Here is a 26,559-nt window from a genome sequence, read left to right on the forward strand (position 1 = left end):
CTGCTTTAAGTTTTGGGTCAGCTTTTCTGATTTAGAGTCACTTCACTCATCCGTCTGATGAGCTGGGGACTTCAAATGCAAAGTGTCCTCTCAGTGGCTGCAACTGAAGCACTGTACTCCACAGTGTGCTGACGGAAAGTGCCATCAAAGACGAGGCTCTCCACGGGAGGCGGATATTGTCTGTCATGCGGGGGGGGGGGGGGGGTCGTCGGTGTGGGGTTTCAGTGTGGTACAGTAACAGTATGAGGCTTGATTTGTCTGCCATGTGTCTCTCTGGTATTGTCTGTGTAATTAGACACTCACAGGTTTTGATAGTGTCATGAAAAGGACTGGTTGCTGGCAACTGGGTTGTTTTTAAATCTCTGTTATTATCTGAACGTGTTCTCCATGTTCAAATTAAAGTCTCGGCTTATTACAGTTAACACAATTGTCTTAAATACCATTTCCGGAACGTTGAAGAGACGCTGATTTATGAAACGATTTAATTGATTTATTATGTGTTTGGCCTGTTGTGAGCCACAAATCAAGCATTTAAAAACACCACTGATCTACAATCACCTCATGTAGGTTTGGAAATGTTGCCTCTTAAAGGCACAAGAAAACATGAAGCAACATTAGCGTCGATGAAAGTTGTTTATTACAACCTGTTCAGTGTAACTGTTAAAATCAGCATCCACCCAGGGATGGACGAGGGAAAACACTTCCTCTAGCTTCTTGCTAAGTTGTAGCATATTTTTAATTTAAGTTATTTAACCAGGTAATTCACCCATACAGACCAAGATCTTTTTCAGAAGGGTGACCTGACCAAGATGGCAGCAGCAGCACACACATGTCATCTGTCTATGGATGCTGAGCAAGGACATTAAAGTAGAACATTTGAAGTCGTTAACCACATCCATCTGTGGAGCACTTTGATCTAGAAATGGTAAATTTACAAAACCAATCGGAAGTGAGTTAGCACTTTACGTCTCCAGTAACGGCAGAATTGTGAATCACATGACCAGACCAGGGCGTGCAGGGCGTAAAGAAGGTGTGTGCTGATATGTGTGATCGGGTTCCATTGGGGTAATTTCGCTTAGCCGTGCTTCTGTTTTGGTCTACATTTGCACCTTCCAAGTGTCTCTTCTTGCATTTGCTGTTGCTTTGCGGAAGCGATATCGCCAAGCTAAATGATGATCCCTCCAGGTTCATGTTTAATGGAGGATCTCATTACACATGAAAAATGGGCCTTGTTCTGTGACAGCGGTTTAAATCCAGGGGCCTGGAGCATCCTCAGAGACACAACAGAGGCGACGATTTCTCCCGTGATATGTTGTGATGAGCTTGTTCGAGATGTGTCCGTAGGTACTGCCATGCTGAGAGAGCCCATTTACAGCATGTCGCTCGGATCGGATGAAAGACGCCGATAGGATGTGTGAAATTCCACTTACAGCTCGACGCAGATGGGCTTGTTATGGATTGTTCGTGGCGTCGGCACGCTACCCGAAAGCATCTTATCGGCATATTGAAGGATGCTTTCAGGAGGTTATGCTGATTAAGAGATTTGCTTGGCCAAGGCGAGGTGTTATTCTCTCTGGATCATGAAGAATAAATAAAGCTGAAGAGGATCTATTGATTTTTGTCGGGGTTTTAACTTCCCCAAGAAAAAAACCATTCCTTCTCCTGCAGAATGAATGAACATCATAGGGAATAAAAGCTTTTTTTATTATAAGCACACTCAGTGATACCAGTCTTTAAAGCAACAACTCAATCAGACGGAGTCTCATTATCGATCGTCAGTGTTGCGGTGCTCGGTCGCACACACAAACAGGAAAAAAGACCCAAGCAAAACTCGCCCAAAGGAAGCACTCAACGAGTCACTGAAGGGATCGCATTTCCAGTCGGGCTCCTTCCTCTGCCCCTACACTGAGCTCCGAGCCGGACCGTCAAGTGACAGGCAGACAAATTGATCCCGAAGAAGCCCAGAGGCAATCAAAGTGCAGTCCTCGCTCGCAATTACTCGTCCCTTTTAACACAACCATCAATGAGTTCAGCGGTTCACTGTTGCAGTAGATGAGTGGGGTGAATCCCTTCAAATAATGAGTACGCGAGAGGGTCAGAAGGTAAATGTATGCTGTAAGACAGTAGTCTTGAGTATTTAGCTTGACATGTCCTCGTGTTACATCCATGAAGGTGTTTATTCTCCCTTTTAGTACATTTGACACAAAACTGAAAAATAAAGAATATCAACCTGCTGCCCTCATTGGCTCCCTTTGTTTTATAACCCTCGCTGTACAGTAGTATAACCTATGCTAATACATATTGCCCTTACTTCAGTGATAAAATGGTCTATTAATATAAATGATGATAGAGGCATTAAAAGTAGATTTTTATTGATCCCTTGCAAACTCATAGTGCATGCATGACATCCACATACAGACAGTTTTCTCCTCTGGTGAACTTGAACAGCTGGGGGGGGGGGGGGGTTTCCCCCCCCTCCATAGCAGGTGGTCACTGCACGGGCTTTTTAGTGCCTCTCAATGGGATTGTTAGTGGGTTCATGTCACTGTGGCAAGGCTGCTGCTGCTGCTGCTGCTGCTCGTGTTCCTGCTTTGACAGAATGGGAGTAAAAATAATAAATAAAAATAATCTAAAGGCCAACGTTAGCATAACATATTATGGAGTTTGAATTCCCTTATGAAAAAAAGAGAAGCCTTAAATAGTTAGTTGGGTTCCAGCATCATGACTTCGTGTTCAGATGTTACAGAAACATTCTGTAGTTTCCAAACCGTGAAGTGAAGTTGGGCCCGTAATAAGTCGAATGTTTATGACATCATCGCTCGTGTCCCTGCTGATCTCTTATTCATGACCTCAGCATGACTCCACTCATCGAGCAAAGAGTCCAACTTGGCATCGTAAACGGAACGCACAGGCTTCATGTTCGCCATAAACACAACCGTGTTCTCATGATTATTTCATTTGTCTCGGCCGTTTGATACAAACAAAATCCAACAAACGCAAAGACCTTTTGTTTTTGTTTTCGCACCTTTCCTTCTACACTTATTCAGCCGTGAAGCGCTGTGATTTGTGTTGTGTCGAGATTTTATTGGGTTTAAATTCAATTTCCCTTCTTCTGGCAATTGGAAGAATGTGAATAATTGATGTGTAAGCCGTATCTGAGGGCAAGAATGAAAAGAGAGTGTGTTCCTGACTGAGTTTAAAGGTTTTACAATCCTGCAGGCCATAAAGGAGATCAGCCAAGGACAGGTTCTTTTTTTTCTTTTTTTTTTTTGGGGGGGGGGGGGTAAATCCATACTTACTGTAAAATAGGCTAGTTCTGTTTCAACTTAGCTTTGTATAGTCACGTAAAATATGATATTTTCAGCAGATTAATCATGTTTAGACATCGCATTTCTTCATGTCAGAGAAGAACTGTCGTCTGAATGATTCATTTTGAACATGTAAATAAGATATTTCTTTTATTCATTGTTTCAAAGCCACTAAAGACTTGTGTTTCATGTGCAGTTGCTCAGCCCGTAGATTCTCTCGCTGCTTTCTATTATGTGCTCGCGAATCACATAATTGGTACAAATAAGCTTCCAATGCTGTCCGGATACTTACCTGGCCTGCTACACGCCTCCATTCTCACACGTCCTCCTATTCGGCCTGTCGCTGTCGCTGAGTTCTGAAGATGGGAAATGAAATTCATTGATTGCCTGTTGATCCCCCCCCCCCTCGCGCTGATCTAGAACAGAGCTGTGACGCCACACTCTGACCATGAAATGGGATTTCACGCCGCGTCTCTGAGCACAGGAGTTTGATGCAGTCTTTAACCCTTTCTGCACAGCTTCAGCCAGACATTATGAAACCCACGGAGTCACTCTGATGGTTTATGCTTGTCAGGGTAGCAATAACACAGCCTCACAGTGTTTCCCTGCAGGATGTTTGAGGAGGGCAGACACCTGCAATAACAGGCCTCCTGTTGAAGGGCTGTCTGCTTACAGCTGCAGATAAAGATCATTATCCAACCTGTGGAATTTCAGATCGCTTTCAAATAGCCGTCAAAAGGCCGCGCAAACAAACGTGTGTATTCACTGTCACTTGATGTCTGTGTTCTTCTTTTTTCTGGTCCATCAAGCTAAGAAGAAGAAGAAGAAGAATATGCAGATAGGAGATGCTCTGTTTTTGCTTTTGTGCTAATGCGCTATTTAAATCCAGTTCACTGAAAAAGTGATTATTCCCTGTTAAAAAAAATAAAAGAGAAATGAAAATAAGTGCGCAACAATAGGATAGAGGTGTCATCCCATTTTGCATCTCGCAGTCTATAGTCCATCTGAGTGGGTGAGTAATCTATGCAAATGCGACGATTCAGCAGAACCAGCAGCCAAACTTTGTGTTTGTTGTCACAAAATGTCTGATAATTCAGCAGATAAATAGAAAAATAAAGAAAAAGATGCAGTCTGATTTTTAAAGCTACTTGTTTTTACTGCGTGAAGTTGAGTCTTTCGTATAAAGATTAGATATGTGTGCCGACTGGTAATAAAGGACAGAATGCAGCAGTTACCTAACTGCACTAAAATCCCCCCCATTGGACCACTTCCTTCTTCCCAGAGGAGACACAAACCTGAGCTCTGCATCAGTGTGCATCTGTGTGGATGCACTCCGCCTTTGCAAGTTCTGCTGATCCTAATTCCCCCCCCCCAGAAAATGAACACATTAACACTTGAGCAGCTTGTGATTACACACCGCTGTGACGAATGCACACAAAACAGTACTCCGCAATTTGAGGCTGTCTCTCATTAAACCTTCACGTGTGCTCGTAAACCAGCAGAGTTGGTTACTTTAATTGACCTCCGATATACCAAACAGTATAATCAAAGTTAGTTCTTTAATTGAAGAGGGACTGGCTGTTTTTTGTACGCTTTGTGCTGCTTTCAAATTGAAACCATGAAACCATGAAACACCCCCCCCCCCTCCCTCAGGTGAGCAGAGAAATGCTGGATTGTTATTACCTGCTCTGCTTTGTCATACACATGTGGGTGGAAATGGAGGAGTACTGTATGTGAAAGGGAATACATAAAAGACAGCCATAGTGTGTGTGTCTGTGTGACACTGAAACTGCAACAGTCTGACAATTTTTTTTGGAGTAGTAGGAAGTTCAGCTGGAGGAGAGTTTTCATGCCATGAAGAAAAAATCGAAGGGTTTCTTAGTGCACCAGCTTCTGGGCAGCCTCAGTATGCGGGGCGATCAACCTAACCACCTACCGGCACCCCAGGACCTTTTTTTTATTTTATTTATTTTTTCATTATCAATCCATTGCTGCTCTTTCCAGGCTCTTTGAATAACTTTCTACCCTCTTGACTCCTTAACCTCTCCGGACTGTTCCGCACTTCATCCATCTATTGAGTCACATTCATTCGCAACAAGTGTCTCTTTTTTTTTTTCTTTTTAAATTTCCTTCCCACCACATCTCCTCTCACTTTAACATACGGATATCAAAGGGCCTTTGAATCACTTAATTAAGACGCGCGTAACTCATAAGACGACTTAAGCAACCCCAGCTGCCGTCATCACTACATCAACGCTTCTGACTCCTCTCTTCAAATGTTTTCCGAGCCATTAACCGCCGCGCCCGGGGGAACATTCAGTGCTTGATGTTTACCTTATATCGAACAGAAACCTCACAGAGAGGAGCAGCACCCAGTCTTCACTCAGTATTTACCCTGCAGTGCATTATTCAGTCTGACATCTCTGCCTGTCAATTTAACCCCATGTTTTTTTTATGAGCAGAAACTCCACCTTGTTCTGCGGGCTTCACCGTGCATGAGCTGCTTCTGGAGTTAGCCCGTATCGAGGTTTAAGGTCAGACGCTATAGTATCACAAGGAGGTGGACTGAAACGTTATCTTGACATTGAGCTTGAAAGAACATGCCAACACCTCTGGGGAAAATGAAAGACACGGCGCGTACAGTCGCGGTTACACAGCAGATGATCGCTGCGTAATTAATTCATAGATTTGTGCGCTCAGTTATGCTTGGCTTGAATTGTGTCGCAGCACTTGTGTATAGGTGGTTTACCCACTGTATCACCTTACACACCACAGTGATGAATGTGGGCTTGTAACTTAATCATTCATAATGAAACGTAATTGGATTTTCACTCTTTCGTAGTAACCTAATTTGTCCAAAAATGTGTACACCAAATTGCATCATTCATGCTTAGTTCATCTTTTCCAACCTGGTCTCACAGTATCGCAGTGTAAAAAAAAAAAAAAAAAGATTGATTATCTTTGACACTTCAAGCTGATTTTGAAATGTTCTATTGATTTGACTCAGTGGTTCCACAGCTTGATTATTTTGCTAGTTTCTTAGCCCGCGCTTATTAGAACCTCAAAGGGTTAGCAAGAAGTCTTCCGTTTGTCTCGCAAGATGTTCTGCTTGTTTTCACCTCATTTGTCACTCTCGGTGTTTGCCTTTTTCTTTGTGAAATATTGCGGCGTTTGCCTCTGCTGGTGTTGAAAGATTGATTTTAAATAAATGGAACGTGGTGACGGCTTGATAAGAGTCAAACTTTGACTCTGTGGAATGGATTTTTAAGGCAACTTTACGAAGACAACATTGTTGTACTGTTCCATTTGTAAGACAGTAGTAAGGATGTAAAAATCAAGTGGCCAGCTAAGTGTTGAGGCATCACAAGCCATAAAGGGAGGCAAATTGACTGATCCAAAGCCCTCGAGGAAATACATTTTTTTTCTTTTTTTTTTTACAGTTTATTGCCCTGACATTCACATCCTCTACTGCTGGAATCTTTACGACGCATGTTGTGCAGAAGCAGTTGCCTTTCCCTATCCTCCGCTTGCGAGGACACGGCAGCGGCATTAATCACAGCGTTTGTTCCCGCTCTCTCTCTTTTGTGGAGTGTGTGCAACTTAACACGCCTGACAGAATATGTACTGTAGCATCCACTCGGAAAAGACAATCGGCAGCCAGCGGTGCTCAACCTTTGTTTTCTGTCACTGCAGATTCTGAGCATCTCTGCTACAGCCAGGGGACATAAACATCAAAAAACCAATGAGAGAACTTTTACTGGCACAGCCTCCCAGTATTGCACATCATACTGTAGTGAATGCATATGTGGTTAGAGGTGTGTTTGGGTGATACCTTAGACTGCTTGTAGATTGATTGGCGTCTTTTGTTGCATATCATACAGGGAACCTAAGACAATCCACAATAGATTTAAATCCAAGCAGACTTAAGTGATTTGCCGTGGCACGAAACAAAGGCACGGTGATGTATCCCTCCCCACTCTACATGGATTAATGACCCAAAACTGTTGGCTGGAGTTCAGCTTTTAAATTGGATATCACATCCTTTCAAGGAATAGTCCTCTAATCGTGTTGTGCACTCCATTTTTCCCCCCCCACATTATAACCATCTGCAGTTCATCAGATCGGACTGAAAATGGGACAAATTGACATTTTCTACCAACGAGTGATAATCGTTCTTCCTGAGCTCCCCAGAGCGAATGCTGCGATACTTCTTTGTAAGCCCAACAGCAGGCGCACACATCGTTTGTGTACGTGCTGAAAGTGTGTGGAGGAAGAACGCTTGCAACATGTTTCACCATTTACCCGGGGAAAAGGGTTCCCCCCCCCCACGCTCTCTGCTTTATTTATAGAAAGAGGCGTGTCGGGAGGGGCTTGAGTTTCACCGCAGCGTCGCTATCATCAACACGGTTAGTGTTTCACTCATCACTGTTGGTGATGAGCTGTCATCAGAGCCTGCCTAATAGATTTGAGATGAGATTGCGGCCCGAGACAGTTGACGAACTGTCAACTGTCAACGGTTCTGTTTGTGACCCTGGCACGCCATATCGCACGTTTGACGCCGCCGTCCATCGAAGAGTACAGCTTTTTTTTTTCATTTATGCTAGTGTTGCCTGTTTGAAGCTGTTCTTTTTTTTTTTTTAAGTTGGGAATCTTTCAGTCTTGCTTTTTAAACAAAAACGTATCAATTTAGTATAAAACTCGAAGATTTTAAGAAATGATGATGGCTAGAGACGAAGCAGCACAGCAGATAATCGGTGTCTCTTGGCCCCCCTTGGCCCAGGCTGATGACATCATTGGGAGTGACCAAGGCGTACAACGGGAGAATGGTACTTCTCTGTCCTGATAACAGCAAAAGCAAAAATCTCTCAACCAGCCATAAGCAGATGACAGCAAACACCTTATCCCCCTTGGGCTACGTCTTTCTTTTGTACATTTCAATGTGTGAGTATTGAAAGTTGACAGCTAAAGCATGGGCCAAACGTAAAAATGGACTTTTCCCAATACTGCAGAGATTTAGTTCTAGGATGTTTTTTATTGTTAACTGAATAAAAAAAGCCTTGCAAGTGAGCAATACGTGATATCTGTGCCATGGAGGTTCTAATGCAGCTAGGATATGTCCTCTTTGGGGCTCATCAAGCTACCAGTGTTTCAGTTGTCAAAGCACAAAAGCCCTCTGAGAGCTGTAAGCTAGCACAGACGCTAGGCTACAGTTAAGAGAAGAGGATGCCTTTTGTGGAGTCATCAAATACAAAACAAAGAGTCTCATCTTCTCAACCGTGCAGCAGCTGGAACACTGTATACGATTGATGGTTTACTTCATGGAGCAGCGACATCAGGATAGATGAATACATTTTCAAAGAAGCTGATGCACCACTTTAAATCACTGCAGGTTGTACTCTGTATGACACGTGAACTAATCTTCCTGCATCAGTCAGTGGAGTGCTTTTCTCTGTTTTCCTCCAAAGTATTTCATCTGCCCCGACTCTCGGTCCTCCAGCGACTTCTCATATCCTAAGGTCGATGCTTTTCCTGAGGCTCTTTGCAAACCCGCCGCTCTCCAGCCTACAAGCCATTTGCCAGTTTTCCAAGCTGTCAGTGCTGTTGGTGCACTTGAGTTCCAGCCATCTGTACCTGTTCCGGATTTTCTGCCTGAGATGTGCTACCCTTGTTTTGACCTGCCTCCCTCCCTCCCTGCCTGCCTGCCTGCTTTCCTTCCCCCTCGGGATTAGTTTGCTTGTTTGAACCTTGAACCTGCCTTCTGAACAGCAAGGGGGGGGCCTGCCTGTAAGCCTTTTCATTTGAAAAAAAAAAAAAATAACCTCGAAGTCCTTTATTTCTTTATTCTGTTCCTCATCGGCATTTAGGTCCTCACTTCTGCTGCCTTGTGCTCATATTGCTTTGCTTTCAATCCGAACAAAGCCAACATTGTCTGTACAAAATGTATACAAATAAAAGAAGTGCTTTAGCTGGCTTTTTTTTTTTTTTTTTTTGTCGGCCAGGGAAGCACAAGAATCATAAACGCCTCGTTACACATTCTTTATGTACAGGAACTGCCGCTGTGCTATTTCTCCTACGTAACCTCGCAACCTGCACGAATCCCTCACCCTCTGAGCTGAACGAGACCACGTGACTGAAAGTGAGCAGGCTGATCAAACTGTGCATATCTAATCAAACGGTTTCAAAGTTTCCCATGCAGAGGAGTAAACGGCTCCTTTGCAATTACAAGCAGAGCCCAATTGGCTCAAATGTTGCACAGAAGGATAGAAGCTATCGCTAAAATGAATTGGTATGAAGAGTAATGTGTTTTTGCACCTGGGGTTTCGGAGCATTCATATTTAAAGGAGCATTAAATTAAGTTTTTATATAGCATGTGGATTGCTTATTTAGCTATATTTCTACCCCCCTGATAACAGCGGCAATCATAAGACTGCATGTGCTCTTCCGCTGATGGTTTCTCTGGGTTCATTTTCACATCTCAGCGTGTCTCTTTCGTACTTCTTTATTTGGGTATTCAAGTGTGAGGAGTCGAACGTTAGGCTGCTGAAATGCAAAATCCATTTTTGTAAAGAAGGGAGAAACGCACCGTGTTGATCTTCTTGCAACCATTTGATGCGTTTTTAACTTCACTCGATGAATTTCGCGTCTGACTGGGCGGGAAAGCGCCAGTCTGCCAGCTTTAAAGTAATGCTTAGTTCAACTTCTGGACACATTTTGACTTCCTCTGCGGCTCGGTGAACACAGATCTGTAACAGCAGGCTGGGTGTCACACAGACAGCAGCTCCATGTCAGGGTGTAATAAAAGAATGTGGCTCAGGCCGGGCCTAAAGGGTGCACAATGGCAGCAGGTGGGGCTGTGATAATGACAGATCCTCTCGACCGGGTGCCGTCGGGACTCGGTCCAACTGTAAACACTTGGCTTGCATCCATTTTTTTTGACAGCGTAGAAACCACCGCTGCACAGTTTGAGATTTTTATCTCCAATCTGTGTTGTCTGCAGTCATGAAAAGTTTATTTTTCTTCGTAGTAGCCAGTTTGGTGGATGCGTTTAATGGTGCATCAGAGCAGCTTGATTTGAATTACGACTCAGGCCAGCTCCTCACTTTTTATTATAGCTTCAGGAGAGTTCTGTACTTGGAGGCGTCAATAAAAAGATGCTGAGTCATCCGACTTTTTTTTTTTCATTTTGTCAGCAACTGTACAAAGTAAATGTTTTTTGAAATTCATCGACACATCCCAAAAAAGCAACATACAGCATCTCTCCTAAAGTAATGGTGTGTATTAAAGCCTGGCATATCGCTTGCCAAGGATTTTTTTTTTTATTATTCACTCTAGATGTTCCCAAACAAATGTGCCAATTCTTCACACATCGTGGGGAGATATCTTGTAAGCCATTAGTCAGTGCCAGACAGACAGCAGGATCAATAAACATAAAAGTGGCCCGAGCCGTCGTGCTCGGCTCAGTCGCAGGAATGAGCCTTTTTGTTTTTGTGCCACCATTTGAAGCTGAATAACCTTTTCACTGGGCGGTATTTGTCCACTGATTTATGATACTTGGATGCAATGCTCACCGCAAAGGTCCGATGCCCACTGATTCAGACCATCTGGGCAGGTAGCTCGGCCCGCTATGTCTGCAAGCGACATATTGTGGTTGAATCAGAGTCGAAGGGGGAAGATGGAGAAGGACGCTCTTGGTGGTCTGCGCAGGGAAAAAAACCAAAAGTGCTGAGTGTGAATTTACTGGCAGACATTTTACAGTAGCTGTTGCATCATCATTGCTGTGATTTCTGCTTCTGCGGCACACAGCCATCCATCATGAACGGCGTTAACTGTACAGAGATGCATAAGCAGGGCTGGCTCATCATCATCATCTGCTGCAGCCTTTGGGCTTAGAGAATCTGCCTCTTGAGAGCGTCTGCACCCTCTGCGAGCCTTATGGCCTCTAAAGACCATTCTAAATTGATCCCTAATTAGAAACAGCAGGCTGCAGAGTCCCAAAATGAGCATCTGGATGTTGATCCTTCACCTGCCAACTGCTGCATGAACACTGGACTGGAAGGCGAGTCCTCCAAACTGCTTGTTTTATTTGTTTTTTCCCCCTGATGTTGTACTCATATCATTAGCTGCCTCTCTGCATGGATGATCAAGTGCTTAATGCATAATAAAGAAGAACCACAAAGCCATCTTCCTTTTTTTTTTTAATGTACACTATAACCCGCAACTCCATTTCCTGCTTTGCTTCTTTGAGCATCTTCCTCCGTACGCAGGAAACAAAAATCACTTTTCATTAACAATTCTCCATTTGGTCTCATGCTGATGACTCTCCATCTGAAAAAAGCTTAATGTCAACCACTTTATTTTCCATTCCATTTCCCCTTTTACATTGCTGCTTTGCTTGCAGTTCTTGGTGATAGAAAAAAATAGCAAAAATAAAGCAATATATGTTTCCCAGAGTTCTCCTCAACTCCAGCAGCAGTCAGTTTTTTTTTTTTTTTTCTTCGTTCATTTTGGAAAATGCAAGATTTATGTTTTGTTTTAGAAAGAGTGCTGACACCTTGCAGGGTGCTTTTGGCAGGCCGCGTACGACGTCATGGAATGAAAAGGAAAGCTTCTCTGCTCTCTGTTATTTACATTGTCCTTTTTCCTCAAGGGCCCCTAATCTCTGTTGTAAAATCTGCGGCACGTGGCCTGTTTAGTTGTCCAAAGTGCTTTGGATCTAAACACTGTTTACAAAGGAACAAAAGAAGCATATCTCCAATTCTCTTTGCAAGAAAACACAAGATTGTTAGAAAGTAAACAACTTAAAAGTGAAACCTGATATTCCTCTAAAATGGGTTTAAAGATGAACTATTCTAGTGGACACTTGTTTGGCAAGACAAATCAATTGCACCCTCTACTGACCAGGAAATGGAAGTGCATGTTCTTATACATTGACTCAAACTCTAAAAGCCTCATATGGGAAACGTTTTCCTTTTTTTCCTGGTTATTAAAAAAGCAAGAGATTCCAAATCACGCAGTACTGTGTTAAATGTATTAGTTCACCTTTTCAGATAAAAAAAAAAAAAAAAAAAAAAACCCTGACAAACACTTTTCTTTGCTAGTTGACACTTGTTTGCTTCCAGTCGATGGGCATTACTGTAAATGATGAAGTGATCAAACGAGAGCAGCAAACTGGTTTGAACTGGATCACTCTCAGAGTTTGTGCAGGGCCGATCTTTGTCGTGTATTCTGCCTTGCTCTATTAGTATTTTAGTTCTTTAGTTCTTTATCTTTATCACTAGTTTTGGGATATTTAGATTAAAGCGAAACGTAACACCCTGAATATTTCTTGAACTCATAAAATTCTATAAAGAACAATGCTTGACGTCCTTGCTGAATATGTAGCGCTTAACAATAATCTCCTGTGAGATGGACTCTTATGTAACCATATGTCTAAGTCAATATTTGCCCAGGCTTGAGGGGCTCGTCACGAGGCGCTCGAAAGGCAGCTTTAATCTGGTCATCACAGTCTCTCTGCTGCAGGAGAAAATGAACCCGATCTTTTGTCAGTCCTTGGCACTCAATACATCAAATGACAGTAACTCGTCCTGTCTTTCTAGAACAGGCTCCTAAATGAGTTGCATTGATCAGGCTGCTTGTATGTGTCAGTCTAAGAGGTGACACTGATGCATTAGGGCGTAAATTAACCCGGGTTGTAAATCAGGAAAAGGAAAGGGAAGCTTTAATGCTTGGACGTCTGCTGTAGTAGTTTGGTGGATAGTGTTTGTTTTGAGTTACATCAAATTCAAACCGATCATCCTGAAAGTAGGATGCAAAGAAGAACGAGCATGTTGAGGTTTATTTTTTATTTTTTAATGCCAAGCTGACGGGCTGAACGCTCTTTTGCTGCCACCTAGTGGACAAAAGAAAAACTGTTCCTCTGATGGAGAAACAGAGCAATGCATGCAACAAAAAGATTCAACCAGAAAATCAACATTAAATGTATGTAGTAAACGAATAAAATAATGAGGGTTTTCATAGAGATGTGAAACGTGTGTGCATTCACTGCAAATACGATGTCATGAAGAGATCATGGTGAATAAAGATGCAGGATTTGAAAAAAATATGTGCATAGACTTGACAGAGAAAATACACATTAACCTTGTGTACCGTTTAAAGTCTCTTGAACATTTAATGTCAATGATGACATGTTTATTTTTCAACATGTCACAAGTCAAAAAGCGACATGCAGGTTTAGGACTGCCGCTAATCAAGGTGAATAAAAAAAGTCACTAGTTGGATCACAGGTCAGCTGTGGGTATAATGTACCTGGGCTGGTATTCTTTCTTTTACTAACCAGTCCTGGTTAAATCAAAGTGAGAGCTTTACTTTAATTCTCTGCCCAAGCATAAACAAAATCTAGATGGTAACTTGGCAGAATGAAGTGTCTGCATTTGGTCCCGTCTTCTTCATCAGACTGTCTACCAGCACACAACACACACAGCCATATAGTAAATGGAAAGAATGAAACATTTGAGGCCATGATTTTAATTTTAATTTTTTTAATTTTTAATTTTAATTTTAATTTTTTAATTTTAATTTTTGTTTTTATTTTTTTTCATGATTTTTGTTTTTATATTTTTTTTCCAAAAGAAAGTCCTGAATAAGTGTTGTTAGTTTTAGTCTTCATGAATTCCTTTTGTACCATTTTTGTAAAGCGGTGAGCAAAAAGGTTTTTCCAAATCACATAAGTTCAGTTCTGACCCGCTCTGAACTGCGGGCCCTGTCTGAGTAATCTTTCTCATCCAACATAAGCTGTTGTTCACAAGCTCTCTGGAGGCAATAGCTGGACCACATGTCCATTTGTCATTGCACAACCTTAGTTCAAAAGACAGCGGGGGCGACAACCCACCTATTGGTTTCCAGTATGTGTCTGAGTCACCAACACCTACAGACAAACGGCCTTCTAATGACAGCTGTATATAGAACCACATTGATTACCTGAACAAAAAAAAAAAGAAAGTAAGCCTCCATCAGTGAAGAGGAAAAAAGCTATGAAACCAACCACTTAGCATAATGGACAGCCGTCAGAGGTGATGTGTGGGCGGGAGAGCTCCTACACACTTCAGATCTCAAAGCGTTTTCAATTTCAGGAACGTGTTCACGTCACGTGTTGAACATCGGCCCCTCGGAATCAACGGGCCCAATTGTTGTTGGTAACTTCGTCGTTTCAAGTGTTCTCCCATGCACATAAATTCCACCTAATTTACCTTCCAAAACACTCGAGCTGCTGCTGCAATTAGTTTTTAATCCTTTTTTTTTTCAGTCGATTGTTTCCACAAGTGTTGTGGAAATCTCAAGTATATCAAAGGAGGCATTTACCCCAGAGACATTTGATTATTTCACATAATTTTCTACATTATCTTACTTAATGAAAAGTCATTACTCCTCCCAACATAATTAGGCTACCCTTTGAAAAGCCACGCTCACCTCGCCTCTCCACCGGTGCTGCGGCTCGAAGGTTCAAGTTAAGTGACTGCATTTGTAAGAGTCGTACATTTATACCTTCATTCAGTATCAAAACTTGAGTCTCTACCTGGGATTCCCTACGTGTTTTTTTTTTAAATGTACAGAACAGGATGAAGTTGTGGTTTCATCCAAAACAGCTCCATACACTGTCAAACATATTTTGTTATATCATTTTAACGTATCATGTTGTATGTTTGTCATGATTCAAACAGCTTACTCAGGAGCCACAAAAGGCAAAAAACTAATACAGTTTTGGTGCTGTTCCCTGTAAGGACATGATATTTGAACCTGAGGTTAGGTGTAGCTATAGACATTATAAGATAAGCGAATCAGGCTGTCAGTTTTTGAGATGTACTTTAGGGCTTTTTATGCCTTCATTGGAAAGACAGGCTCTGGGAACCTGGTGGTGAGAGAGATCGTGGGAAAGGATCGACAGGTCTGACCTACATCCGGGTCATCTCCCCTTCAAAGACGGTCTCCTCAAACATCCTGTCTTTTTAACCCTTACAGAACACCAGTGACATCTTTATTTGTAAATCTCCATTGAGCCATGTGTGCGACCGCAACAAGTGAGATGTTGCCTGAATAATGATGTTCAAAGAAGTTTAAATAGTATAACGGTAACGGTCTGTGATTGTTTCCCAGGAATCCTTGAAATGATAAGAGATGATAGAAAGCCGATGCAAACCTGATTTTTTTTTCCTTTCGTAAGGGTTTGATTCCAAGATGGTGGTTAAGTGATTGTATCCAGTGCTGGTCAGATTCCAGTTGGAGAATCCGATTGCGATAGAAATGCATTGCACTTTCAAAGGGCCCTGACCTTCAGAGCAGCCACAGTAATTCTTCTTCTGATAGTGTGTGTGTGTTTTTGTACAAAGGTTATGTATGTGTTCTGTGTGCATTGTGTAACTTACCTTCCTGTTTGACATCTGTGGGAGGCCTTTCAGCTGGAAAAAAATAAAAGACAGGAAGCAGGTTAATGGAGTGGGAGCAAATTGGTTCATGATTGCTGTGATTGGCTGTGCCACTGTGTCGGATGTCTACATTGGACTGCTGTCTCACAGTTCATGAAATTATTTTTTTTATGTGGGTGGCAGCGGGAGCTGAAGTATGTTCTTTTTTTTTTTTTTTTTTTTCTTTCAGTTTTCTTTTTTTGATGATTTACATCAGCCAAGAATCTCTGCTATATTTCTTTCACACAGGATAGAAAGGGATCGAGATGTGAGCCTTCAAAAGGTTCTGACCCCCTAACCTTCACCATAATCCCGAGGATCTTTGCTAAAGTCAGACCCAGTCTGCTACATAAGCAGCCACAGGATCAGCTCTGAAGAGCTTTTTTTTTTTTCTAAAGAGAGGAGGAGTGATCGGATGGGAAATGAGTTTCACATAGAAGGAGGGAGATTTTCTTTTCTATGGCTAAGATTACTGGGTCAGCGAGGGATTTGTTCCTCACTTACAGGTGGGGTTCAAACTGTTCCCTTCTTGTTACCTCTTCATTACATGCAGTTTATGACTAACATAATGAAAGAGAGAAAGATGAAATGTCTTTTAGGACCTTCACAGAAGGCGTTCAAGAAAATGATCAAAACCACATGCTAGTTTGAATTCCACTTCAAACAGTGTTTGTTACGAAGATATTTCATCACTTGTCTCATTGATCTGTCTTTAATGAACCTGTTTACCATAAGAAGCCACTAGAAAAGCCTGCTAAAACCATTGCTCGTACATAATTTAAATATTTACTCTGTGAAACTGCCAACCTGAGGTCTCCGAGTCACGGACACAGCATGCTTTTCCCCTCCCATCTCAGCTGGAGGTGTCGTTAAAAGGCAGCTAGTAAGGACTAATGGTTACCTCCAGCATGAGCTCCCTCGCTTTCCTCCGCCCTCTCTCTCTCTCTCTCTCTCTCGCTCTCTCTCTCTCTCCCCCCATGTGAGAAGGGACCTGCTTTAAAGAGCAGCAGTACCACTCTACCCAGCATGCTACTGGCTCACTCTCTGAGCGCACAATTAATCGAGCTGGTCAACTGGTACAAAGCCCTTTTTGTGGCGCAGAGATCAGTTAGCGAGCTTTTAGTCTTCAGAGCGGGAAAATACGAGGAGAGGAGAGGTCTGCTGGGCATGCGCGTCCAAATTCAAAACTCAAGCGCATGTTTTTTTTTTTACTCCCACTCCTCTTCCTCTTTGTACTGCCCACCTAGCTGGAATGAATAGAAAGTGAAGTTTGGACCAGCAGCTTGGTTTTTCCATGTGAGGCTTCCTGGCAGCATCTCTCTCTCTCTCTTTTTTTTTTTTTTTTTTCTTCTACCCCCCCGGTCCATTTTGACCATCATACCGCTCCACTCTACAGTTGGAGTGAAAGTGTGTGAAAGCTAGCAGGAATTCCAGATCACTAAGCGGGAAAGTCTGGAGGGCATCATGGGAGCTTTAATGGTCATCTTCTCATTTCAGCCGAAACAAAGACGCAAAGCGACAGGTAGGGAGAGAAGTCTGCTTTAATTGATGCATTTCAACAAGTTTGCCGAATTCTCTTTGTTTTGTAACAAACATTTGAAATACTGAATATCTGTGTCTTAGGACGTCCTGCATTGTTGAGTGTATATTTTGGACTTCTGTACCATTAATATGCTGATTTCTAATTCAGTGCCATTATGTTGTCACAGCAGCAGCCTATGAAATTGATGTGGAAACGCTACCTTTTCGGTAAAACACTGCAGCCAACCCTCACATGCACTAACTTACTTGACTTATCCAATTTGCCTTTCACAGTATTGATTTTTTTCACCGACAGCGCACGCACTCGCCGCATGACACATCGACTCTCTGCCAACACAGCCGCACAAGCTTATGTTACATCTCTACTGATCGACTTCCCCATTACAGCTTGTCACTGTTTAAAAAAAAAAAAAAAAAAAAGACAAGAAAGTCGTGTCTTTATGAGAGGACGATTAAATATTTAATGGACAGCCAGCAGACAGTAACTGTAACAGGTTATATTTAGTCCTGAAGAGGGAGAGAAGGAGTCCGAATGGATGGCATGTAAAGTAGAGTAAGTCATATTTCACTGGGGTGTATAGATATAGAGAGTCTGAGAGGAAAATGAACGAGGGACTCTTTGGAACTCTCTCAAGCCATAGATCACAGGATGGGAAGATGTCTGCTGTGTAAGCACTTTTCTCAGCCTTGCACCGAGAAAGGAGAACATAGGATACAGAAACACACGTGTAGATAATACACACGCGTTCTACTTCCCAGATAAGCATATTCCCATCATTGGTTGGAAAAAGACCAGATGTTTTTTTTTTTTTTTTAAGTTATTATCTTAAAGAAATAAGAAAAACTTTTTTTTTTACTCTAAAGCTTTTACAGATTCAGTCCACTCTTTGCCCTCTGGAGGTGGTCGGAAAATTTCAACGCAAACAATATACAGACTCCCAAATTAATATTATTGTTATCGCTTCATCAATGTCTCGTCAAAACAGACACAAATTGAAGGAAAAAAAACCCATCAGAGAGGAAAAGTAAACTGCACATTATTGTCTTTATTCCCATGTGATCTTGTAGTTCCCCCGTGGTTAGCTTCGATGTATTGTAGCGCGCATAAAGTTCAAAGCAGTTTGAGGATTAAATGTACATTAAGTATTGAATTTTGGATTCTTGGTCTCAGACAGGTGGAAATAAATAGGAGTTCTTAATTCTCACTGGCTATGATACTGTCAGTGGTTCTGTCAGTCTTGATAACTTCTAACTACCTATCTAGAGGGGCTACAATTAGCTCCATTGGTTTTACTTTTTTTTTTTTGTTGTTTTTTTTGTTCTAGCTGGAAGCCTGCCTTCCAGTTTGGTTAGATCTTCATGTTATTGCTCAGAAAAGTTTAGCTGGTTTCTTTTCCTGTCGCCTACCAATTACAGTATGAGTATTGGTCTTTAGTGAAGGGCTTTACCAGGTATCCACAACTAATCAATGGACCAATCTGATCGAAAAAACAAACAATGAATCTCCCCAAAAATAAACAGGTTGTGAGTCAAAAAAAAAATGGCATCATACCATCTCTTCCTTTAATTCCCATTAACACCCCTTCAGCATGTTAAATTAAACAACAGCTTAAATGTCTGCTGTTCCTACTTCATTATCTACACTATATTTAGACAAACCTGTATCTGAATACTTTGTCAATCATCTGACTGATAAACATGATTGACAACTTTAAAGTTGGTGAACCATTTCATTTAGATCAAAAATGATCCAAACATTTTAAGCATGCCTTCTCCTATTCTCTTCTCTTTCATTTGTTTGTGCTTATAAAAGTAATATACCAACAACAGTCCAAACACTCACATATTATTGAAGTTGTGATGGAAAGTTGTGAATAATTAAGAATAGCAGCTGCAGCTCAACTTGTTCAAAGAAAATAGACCTTTTATTCAAAATCCAGCATGAAAAAGTTTGAATGTTCTTCCACATATTTTGTCAATTTCCCTGAAGCATTTATTCAAAACATGAAGTGCTCTTTAAGTGAGGACAAATAAAACATTCTCTGACTGAGACACTTTAGTGCTACTCCTCTACCCACTCTAATGCGTTCTATTAATTTTCATGGCGGCTCAAGAGACGACGGTTCAATGAGCACCCATCAGAACCTTGCCCTCCAACTCCTTTTCAAACACACCGGCTTTGAGTGCTCCCACAGTGTTTCATACGTCCCATGGATAAGAGACATGCTAGAATCATTATGACAGTACCCAATGATTTTTTTTGGCCTTGTTTTACATTGAATGTTTTGCTCGTTTGTGATATTGGAGGCTTTTATGAGTTGAGTTTGTGTAGGCGGTAGACAGGTGCTCTTAGAAGTGGAGCTGTCGAAATGGAAAACAATGAAACATTCACTATGACTCAGCCTGCCAACAAATAAAATACAGTTGATTTTTTTTTTTTTTTTTCACCAATCAAGCTGATGAAAGCACCATTCGTTATTTTTCAATAGTTATGAAGCTTTCATTTTTACAAATGAAGTCTTCGTGACACCCACACATGGGGTAACGGAGGTGTCCAATATCTGCTCTATAACTGGCCCCGTCTCTGATCAAGCCTTCTGGTGTTTACAGAACCAAATGGAGACTTAAATCGGGCCGACCACAGGGAGAGCAGCTGTCATTTGTTAGGGTTAGCTCTACCACCACCATGTTTTAAGGAAGACACACAATTACTTCACTTAAAGATGATTAGTGTAGGCAAATGTCTACATATGCAAAACACTTTCATTCCCTTGGATATTTTCATCCCATCTGCCACATGCAATATTTCACACAGACCAACTCGTTTTTGTCAGCATTGCTGATGGACGTCACCATGTGAGAGAGACTTAACAGAACATTTAGGGTGCAAGATGGTGCTCTCGCACTCTCATTCTTCCTCACGTCTGTTAAACCATATCACACAACTCATTAAGTGCAAGCAAATGAAAAGCTCTCCATGGACTCTGGTAAAGCCTGGTGAGGGTACTACATCATGCTGCGGGATTTTTTGCCGCTATATGCCGCAGATCATCCCCTGGCACGCTCAGGCTACAAAGTTTCGCATTGCATTTCAAAGAAGCATATGGCCTTATCTGAAGTCTCCCACTGGAAAAAGATCTTGAATTAAAATGGATTTCTTCTCCCGACAGTTGGAATAAGTAATAGATTTTATGAAGCCCTGCAATGTGGAAAAAAAACGTTGATATCCATGCAGTATTCTCTGATATGCAAATATACAAAGGCTACCCTTACATGATGAAATGAGGATAGGTCACCTATAGTATGCTCTCTGTTCTTTTCTTTTGTAATTAGAAACATGTAATCTCAGCCCTCTTCAAAGCCTCTATGTCGTAATACTATATTGGCTTTTCTGTTCTCTAAATTAGCATTTAAATTGAATAAAGCTGAATCAGTTGGCTTTGGGGCTGCAAGCTTGTTTTGGGTTTCCCATCATGGCATGGGAGTTAGTCCTTTGAAATGAATCACTCCATTCCCACAGGACACCCTGACCAGTATTAAGGGGACTCACTTAGAAGTGGATTAACAAGCAGCTATCTGCTCAGAGAAGATTTGAGGGGGCTGAAACATGAACAGATAGTCCACATGTATGCGGACATCTGTGGAGCTGCTAGGGATACTTAGTGTGACAACAGAGTGCTGGTTAATGTGTTTTCCTTTTTGACCACCATGAAGATGACCAAGACACCTGTTGAAAGATGATCCATACAAATCTGTGCTCGTCATTATTTTCAGGTCTGTGTTTGGATGCCACTCATAAGATTATTCTGCAGATACATACCGTAATTCAGATTATGGATAAAAAAAGGGAAATCCCCCTTCAAGTGAGTGTATTCATAGATGTTATTCACACCTGGTAGGTACATGTACAGAATGATACTGATGTGAAAGTGAATGTTAAATTTCTACACACGGTCAATACTAAGTTTTTAAGAAATACACTGTTTATGGGATTGATCTTTATTAAGCTGTAAATTGAAAGAAAGAAATGACACATTTATACCAAAGCCAATCCCATGTTTAATGTAACGAACTAAAGAAAGAGTATGACGTCAGGTTTCTTCTTTCCCCCCAAATGTATATATAGTTTTATAGATATAACATAGTTTTTCCTGGAAAGCTTTATGTAAGTGGTGCAATGTTAACCAGCTGTTGGACAGGAAGTAGAAAAGAAAGTGTATTATATGTTTATTATTTAAGCTTAATTTATATTCACAGTATTTTCTCTCTCTCTCTCTCTCTCTCTCTCTCTCTCTCTCTCTCTCTGCCACCTGGTGTCATGTTGATTGCTGTAGTTTCCACAAGATGGCAGCAAAATCAAATAGTTCTACCTTAGACAAACTAGATGAAAGAAAATAGTCACTAAATCAGAGGTTTGTTGTAGAGTGGAATGGAAGATTGTAAAGTCTGAACTTGTTTCTAAATGTTTTATCGTTTACATGTTGTGAAGGTTTACTGTCGGTAGGAGGATATTAAATGTGGCTTCTGTCAACTTGATGCTTTTTGTACTTCATCATATTGGTTGGAACATCATCATAGACATCCACTAAGATCCTTTTAGATTATTTAGAATACTTATTTGGTTATATTTCCTCTTCAGTAAAGACCTATGTTGCTTATCTGCACCCAGAATAATTAGTTTTACATTGGACCTGAGAGCTTGTTTGATTTGGTAATGCAAATAATGTACTTTTCAAGAAAATGTGTTGCACAACAAATCTGGCTGAAAATTCATTGTACCACAATCCATTAGCAGGAATTTAACAAGACCCACAATCCCATCAATTTGCAATTAAAAGTGTAATTGGAAGGTTACAGACCAATGAATGACCCGAGTGTGTAATTTCTCCAAACCAAATGAAAGGCATTCATTTGTTTTCACGCCACATTGCTGCTCTGGGCTCTGTTTAGAAAATGGGAATTCGATTGTAACTTAATTTGAGCAATCTTAAGGAAACAGACGTATCCCCTTGTTGTGTTTATTAATGTGAGGTGTTTGTGTTCAACCGCAGACCCGAGGATCACAACAACTATGACTTAGATTGAAAGAGGACTAAATGAAGCCAGGAACGATAGCTTTTGAAATGACTACTTACTAAGAAATTATAAATAATTAAAAACTGATCTTGATTAAAGTGCACTGACTGCGTGTAACTACTTTCGTTTGACAAGCAGGCCTCTGATCAGAAGTGTACGTTGTAAAGAAAGACCTTCAATCTGCAGGAAGAGTTTTATTTAGTGCATCAATAAGTATAGTATAAGTATATTCAAAAGACCAAACCAGCAATACACTTCCCTGATTTGTTCTTTCAGATCATTTATCAATTGGTCATATATCTTCAGTTTCATTTTAAAGACTGCTCCACTTTTAACCTTTTCACTAGCTGAGATCTGTGCTTTATAGGAAGTTTATTTGTACAGCACCTTTCAAGAAGAGACGTCACAAAGCTCTTCACAATAAAGGATTGATCTGAGACATTACAAACAGACAGCTAAGTCAAATCCAATATAGACAGATCAAACAAAGGGTGATGGGTGTTCAGCTGATTTTCGAAAGTGTCCACAGATGTACAGTATAAAGAATGTTTCTTAAAGGGGGTATGACAAAAACATTTTACTTTTTCTCCATTTATTTGTGGAACAGAGACCTCTTTGTCCTTTAGGATTAAAGCTTCATGTTACAGTTTGTTATTCTTGAAAATAAAAAATGGAGCCCTACAGAAAAATCTGAAAATGTGATTCAGAATATTTAAGTACAATGACCACGTTTAAATTTAGAGGCTGTATGGAAAGGAGATTTTATTTAAAGTCTGGTCAATGTATGGCTGATTGGTAGAAGTTCAAGGTGAGTCAATCAATGCATTGGGTACAGCTTTGAATAGAATTTTACCCATTTAAATAGTAAATAAATAGAATATCAATATGGCAGGAGATGTTGATAATTTGGTGGGCAGACACAAATGGATCAATGCTTGGCAAACATTGGGAAAAACAACAATGGCCATGTTTGTCAGAATCATGTCAATAAAGCACGAGAGTGGATCGCTTCACTCATGGCAGTAACCAACCCAATCCAGGTGGTAGTAATGTTCATAACTGTTTGTTGGCCGCTATAAATGGATGACGAAGAAGCAGCCGACGCAACAAAACACGAAGACGAAAAGATATATTTAGGCTAGCAAGATGACATGGCGAAACTGGAAGACATGCATGCTCCGTTAAATCAGTTTGATGAGAAACCTTCAGGTTCACAGAGCGGATATTTCAAGGGATAATATCCATTTCTGAGCTGCTTTGTTAAACTGAACTCTTCCAAAAGAGGTGACCACAAATCAATCCTAACATAACTGTGACCTCCGTGAACCGATGACACCCCTAGACGCAAAATGGTATGCAATTTTTTTCTCAAGTATAATCACCTGATAAAGGAATTCTATTTCCATCATGTCAGTTGCCAGTGGGCATTACAAACTGACCATGTGATTCCATCCTTGGACTGCGTCACTACTCGTGTTGTATTTTTCATGCAGCACTTTGTCACTTTGCAGCTGCTGGAGAAGTTTACCATCTCCTACAGTAGCTTTAACCAACGCATCCCAAGGCTCTGCACTGGCAATTACCTTCCACACCAATCACACACTGATTGATACAGCCTACTGTGTGCTGATTATTTTCATTACCATTAGCCGAGGGCCTTGATTACACCCTATGCAAAGTTGTGAGGTGATTGGAGAGCAGAAAGTGCAGAATAGTACACCAACTTTCTTTAAGGTTGAGTTGTATTCGGGTATCAAATTTAAGGGAACACAGCTCCAGAAAATATAAGATCCAATTTCTTTGCTCTTGATTCTCTTATCACACCTTCTTCTCACCTTCCCAACTCCATTCTTCAGGAGCTTCCTACGCAGTTACCTGTCATGTCCAAAGACGACACACACACACACACACTTACACACTCTCTGGGGTTCAGGAGCTATATTTGGCTGTTGCTCAGCTGCCACAAATAAAGAGAAGTAACTGATAGTAGGCTAAATGAGCTGCCCTGTTGCATGCCTGGCACAGAGGTTGTTTCTATGGTGAATCACGGTCTTCACAATTCCCTTTGAGAAATTGGGACCACTTCCATCCCCGAGAGGCTCTGAAAGGGGGTATCATATGAGGGGCAGCTTTTTATCATAAGCCAAATAATCACTTTTTTTGGCGGTTATAAAGAAAAGGGGGCGTGTAGAGGGCAATCTGCCTGTGTTTTTGTACCAGGCTTTAGTGGCTATTTCAATGCATAAAAGGACATTTGTATGTCTTGTTTTTTTGAAGCCACAGGATCCTTTCATCATTTTTTGGCAGCAGGATGTAATACGTGTTTATGGCCTATTTTACAGACACATCCAGGTCACAATCAAAACTATGGAAATGTCGGTTTGTAAGGTGTGATGTAGTTAAGGAAACCTGTCTGAATTTATTTGAAGCTTGACTGGAGAATCTGATCATTTTGTCTTTCGTGAATATTTATTTTGAAACGGTGAATAGACCTTCAAATGTTTAAAATGGGGCCTATACAACAATACAAAAAGCTGGAAAATTCCTATCTTTGTCAGGCAGCTGTGTGCTTTTGACCAAAGTTACCTCCAACATCTTTGTCCCCGGCCGTGTTGTCTTTCTCTCTGACCTCACTCTTGCCATCCCTCCCTTTAGGTTTCCTGCTTTATTTTCAGTCCAGTTTGTGGTGAGGTCATTTATACACACACACACTCTAGGTTATTTCTCATGCTCACATTTTCCATTGATCAGCCTGCCTTTAGTGGTGTGTTTGAGTCTCAACTAATGGCTTCCTTAATGCTGTAAATACTAAAACAAGTAGGATTACATAGAGTACGTCACTCCTGTTCTTCACCAACTCCACATGGCTCCCTGTCTACATAATCGTGCACCTACGTACCCCTCCGATCTGCCTCCTCCATGATCTTCATCACACCTTGTTTCTGCCTAGCATCAAAGGGGTCTCGAGCAATAAAATTTATTATTATTATTATTATTATAAGGAAAGCGGAAAAAAAAAGATTCCTCTTAAAGACTAAGCAAGGATCATGCCATGTATGTTTAGGTGTTCTGGTTCTGCAGCCTTGCTTTCAGCTCTCAGAGGCTTTAATAAGCACATAGCATTGTATGCTATATGCCTCGGACTATGTGCCATGAGTTCCCAGGGACAATGCTAACATGCTGATAGCCAGCAGGTAGGCCTACTGTATAATGTATGTTACCATGTCAACCATCTTAATTGAAGGGGGAAAATGTACAACTGATGGGAGAGTGGTTATTCTTGCAGAGTACGTTCATAATGTGGAGTGTTAGCATGATGCTATAGCTAACCCAAATGGTTCTCAGGGCAACATGCATGTATGTAAAAAAAAAAAAAAAAATCAGACCTTGTTAAAATCAATAAAGTGATTAGATGCAACACAAATCAAACTTTTTTTCCCGGCAAAAACAAAACACTTGATAGTAAAGGTTGTATTGTTCAAAGTAATATCATTCTTGCATCCTTGCTTGTATGTGTCCAGAAAAAAGAATGATAAATGTGACTTTTGACCTTTGCAAAGACCAAAACCAAAGCTTCACTCTTTTGTAGCCTTCTGTCCATCATTCCTCTTTCCCTTTGTCAAAATCAAAAACATATTTTCTCTTACCTCCTTCCCTTTTTTCCCATTTTCTCCCTCATCTTTGTCCTTTCCATCCCCCCCTTGCCACCACCTCTTTCCTCACACTTCTTCTCCCCCCCCCTCCCTCCCTGCCTCCCTGCATCCCTGCATCCCTGCCTCTCCGACTTTTGCCGGTCTCTCATCAGACGATGAGATGCCGTGCTCTTAAGTGGAGTTAAACGGCCTGCACACAGGGCTGGGTGCTGAGTTCCGCGTCCTCGGCCATGGGCAGGCTTTGACCAGTCAGACATGATGACTATGAATTTGGAGGGGCTGGAAATGATTGCTGTGCTGGTGGTTGTGGTTGTGTTTGTGAAGGTGCTGGAGCAGTTTGGGTTGTTAACAGATGGATATGACGGTAAGAAAACTATTAACTACTTCAAATGCTTTTGAGCGGTATTTTGTTGTCTTGCTTTTGGCAGTGAACAACCACTTGTTGCAGCCAAACCATAGAAGGATTTTTAGTGGGGGGGACTTAATCCTATTCAAACTGTAATTGTGATCTTTTATTCTATA

The 26,559-nt window shown here is 41.2% G+C and overlaps 1 protein-coding gene across 11 annotated transcripts in view; it reads left to right on the forward strand.

Annotated features, from left to right (window-relative positions):
• kcnip4a (potassium voltage-gated channel interacting protein 4a) overlaps positions 1-26,559 on the forward strand; it is a 117,718-nt gene that overhangs the window by 50,996 nt on the left and 40,163 nt on the right. The window contains exon 1 of one of the 11 annotated variants that reach the window (XM_079371206.1): positions 16,524-17,288. The exons of 8 other annotated variants lie outside the window; for them this stretch is intronic. In XM_079371206.1, coding sequence (XP_079227332.1) covers positions 17,231-17,288 — 58 coding nt within the window. In that variant the 5' untranslated portion in view covers positions 16,524-17,230. Of the gene's footprint in view, positions 1-16,523; positions 17,289-25,364; positions 26,402-26,559 lie in introns of those variants that run through there. 2 more of the 11 variants (XM_079371203.1, XM_079371208.1) reach the window with 2 other exon arrangements.

This window comes from Symphodus melops, assembly GCF_947650265.1.
Source record: "Symphodus melops genome assembly, chromosome: 20".
NCBI classification, from domain to species: domain Eukaryota; kingdom Metazoa; phylum Chordata; class Actinopteri; order Labriformes; family Labridae; genus Symphodus; species Symphodus melops.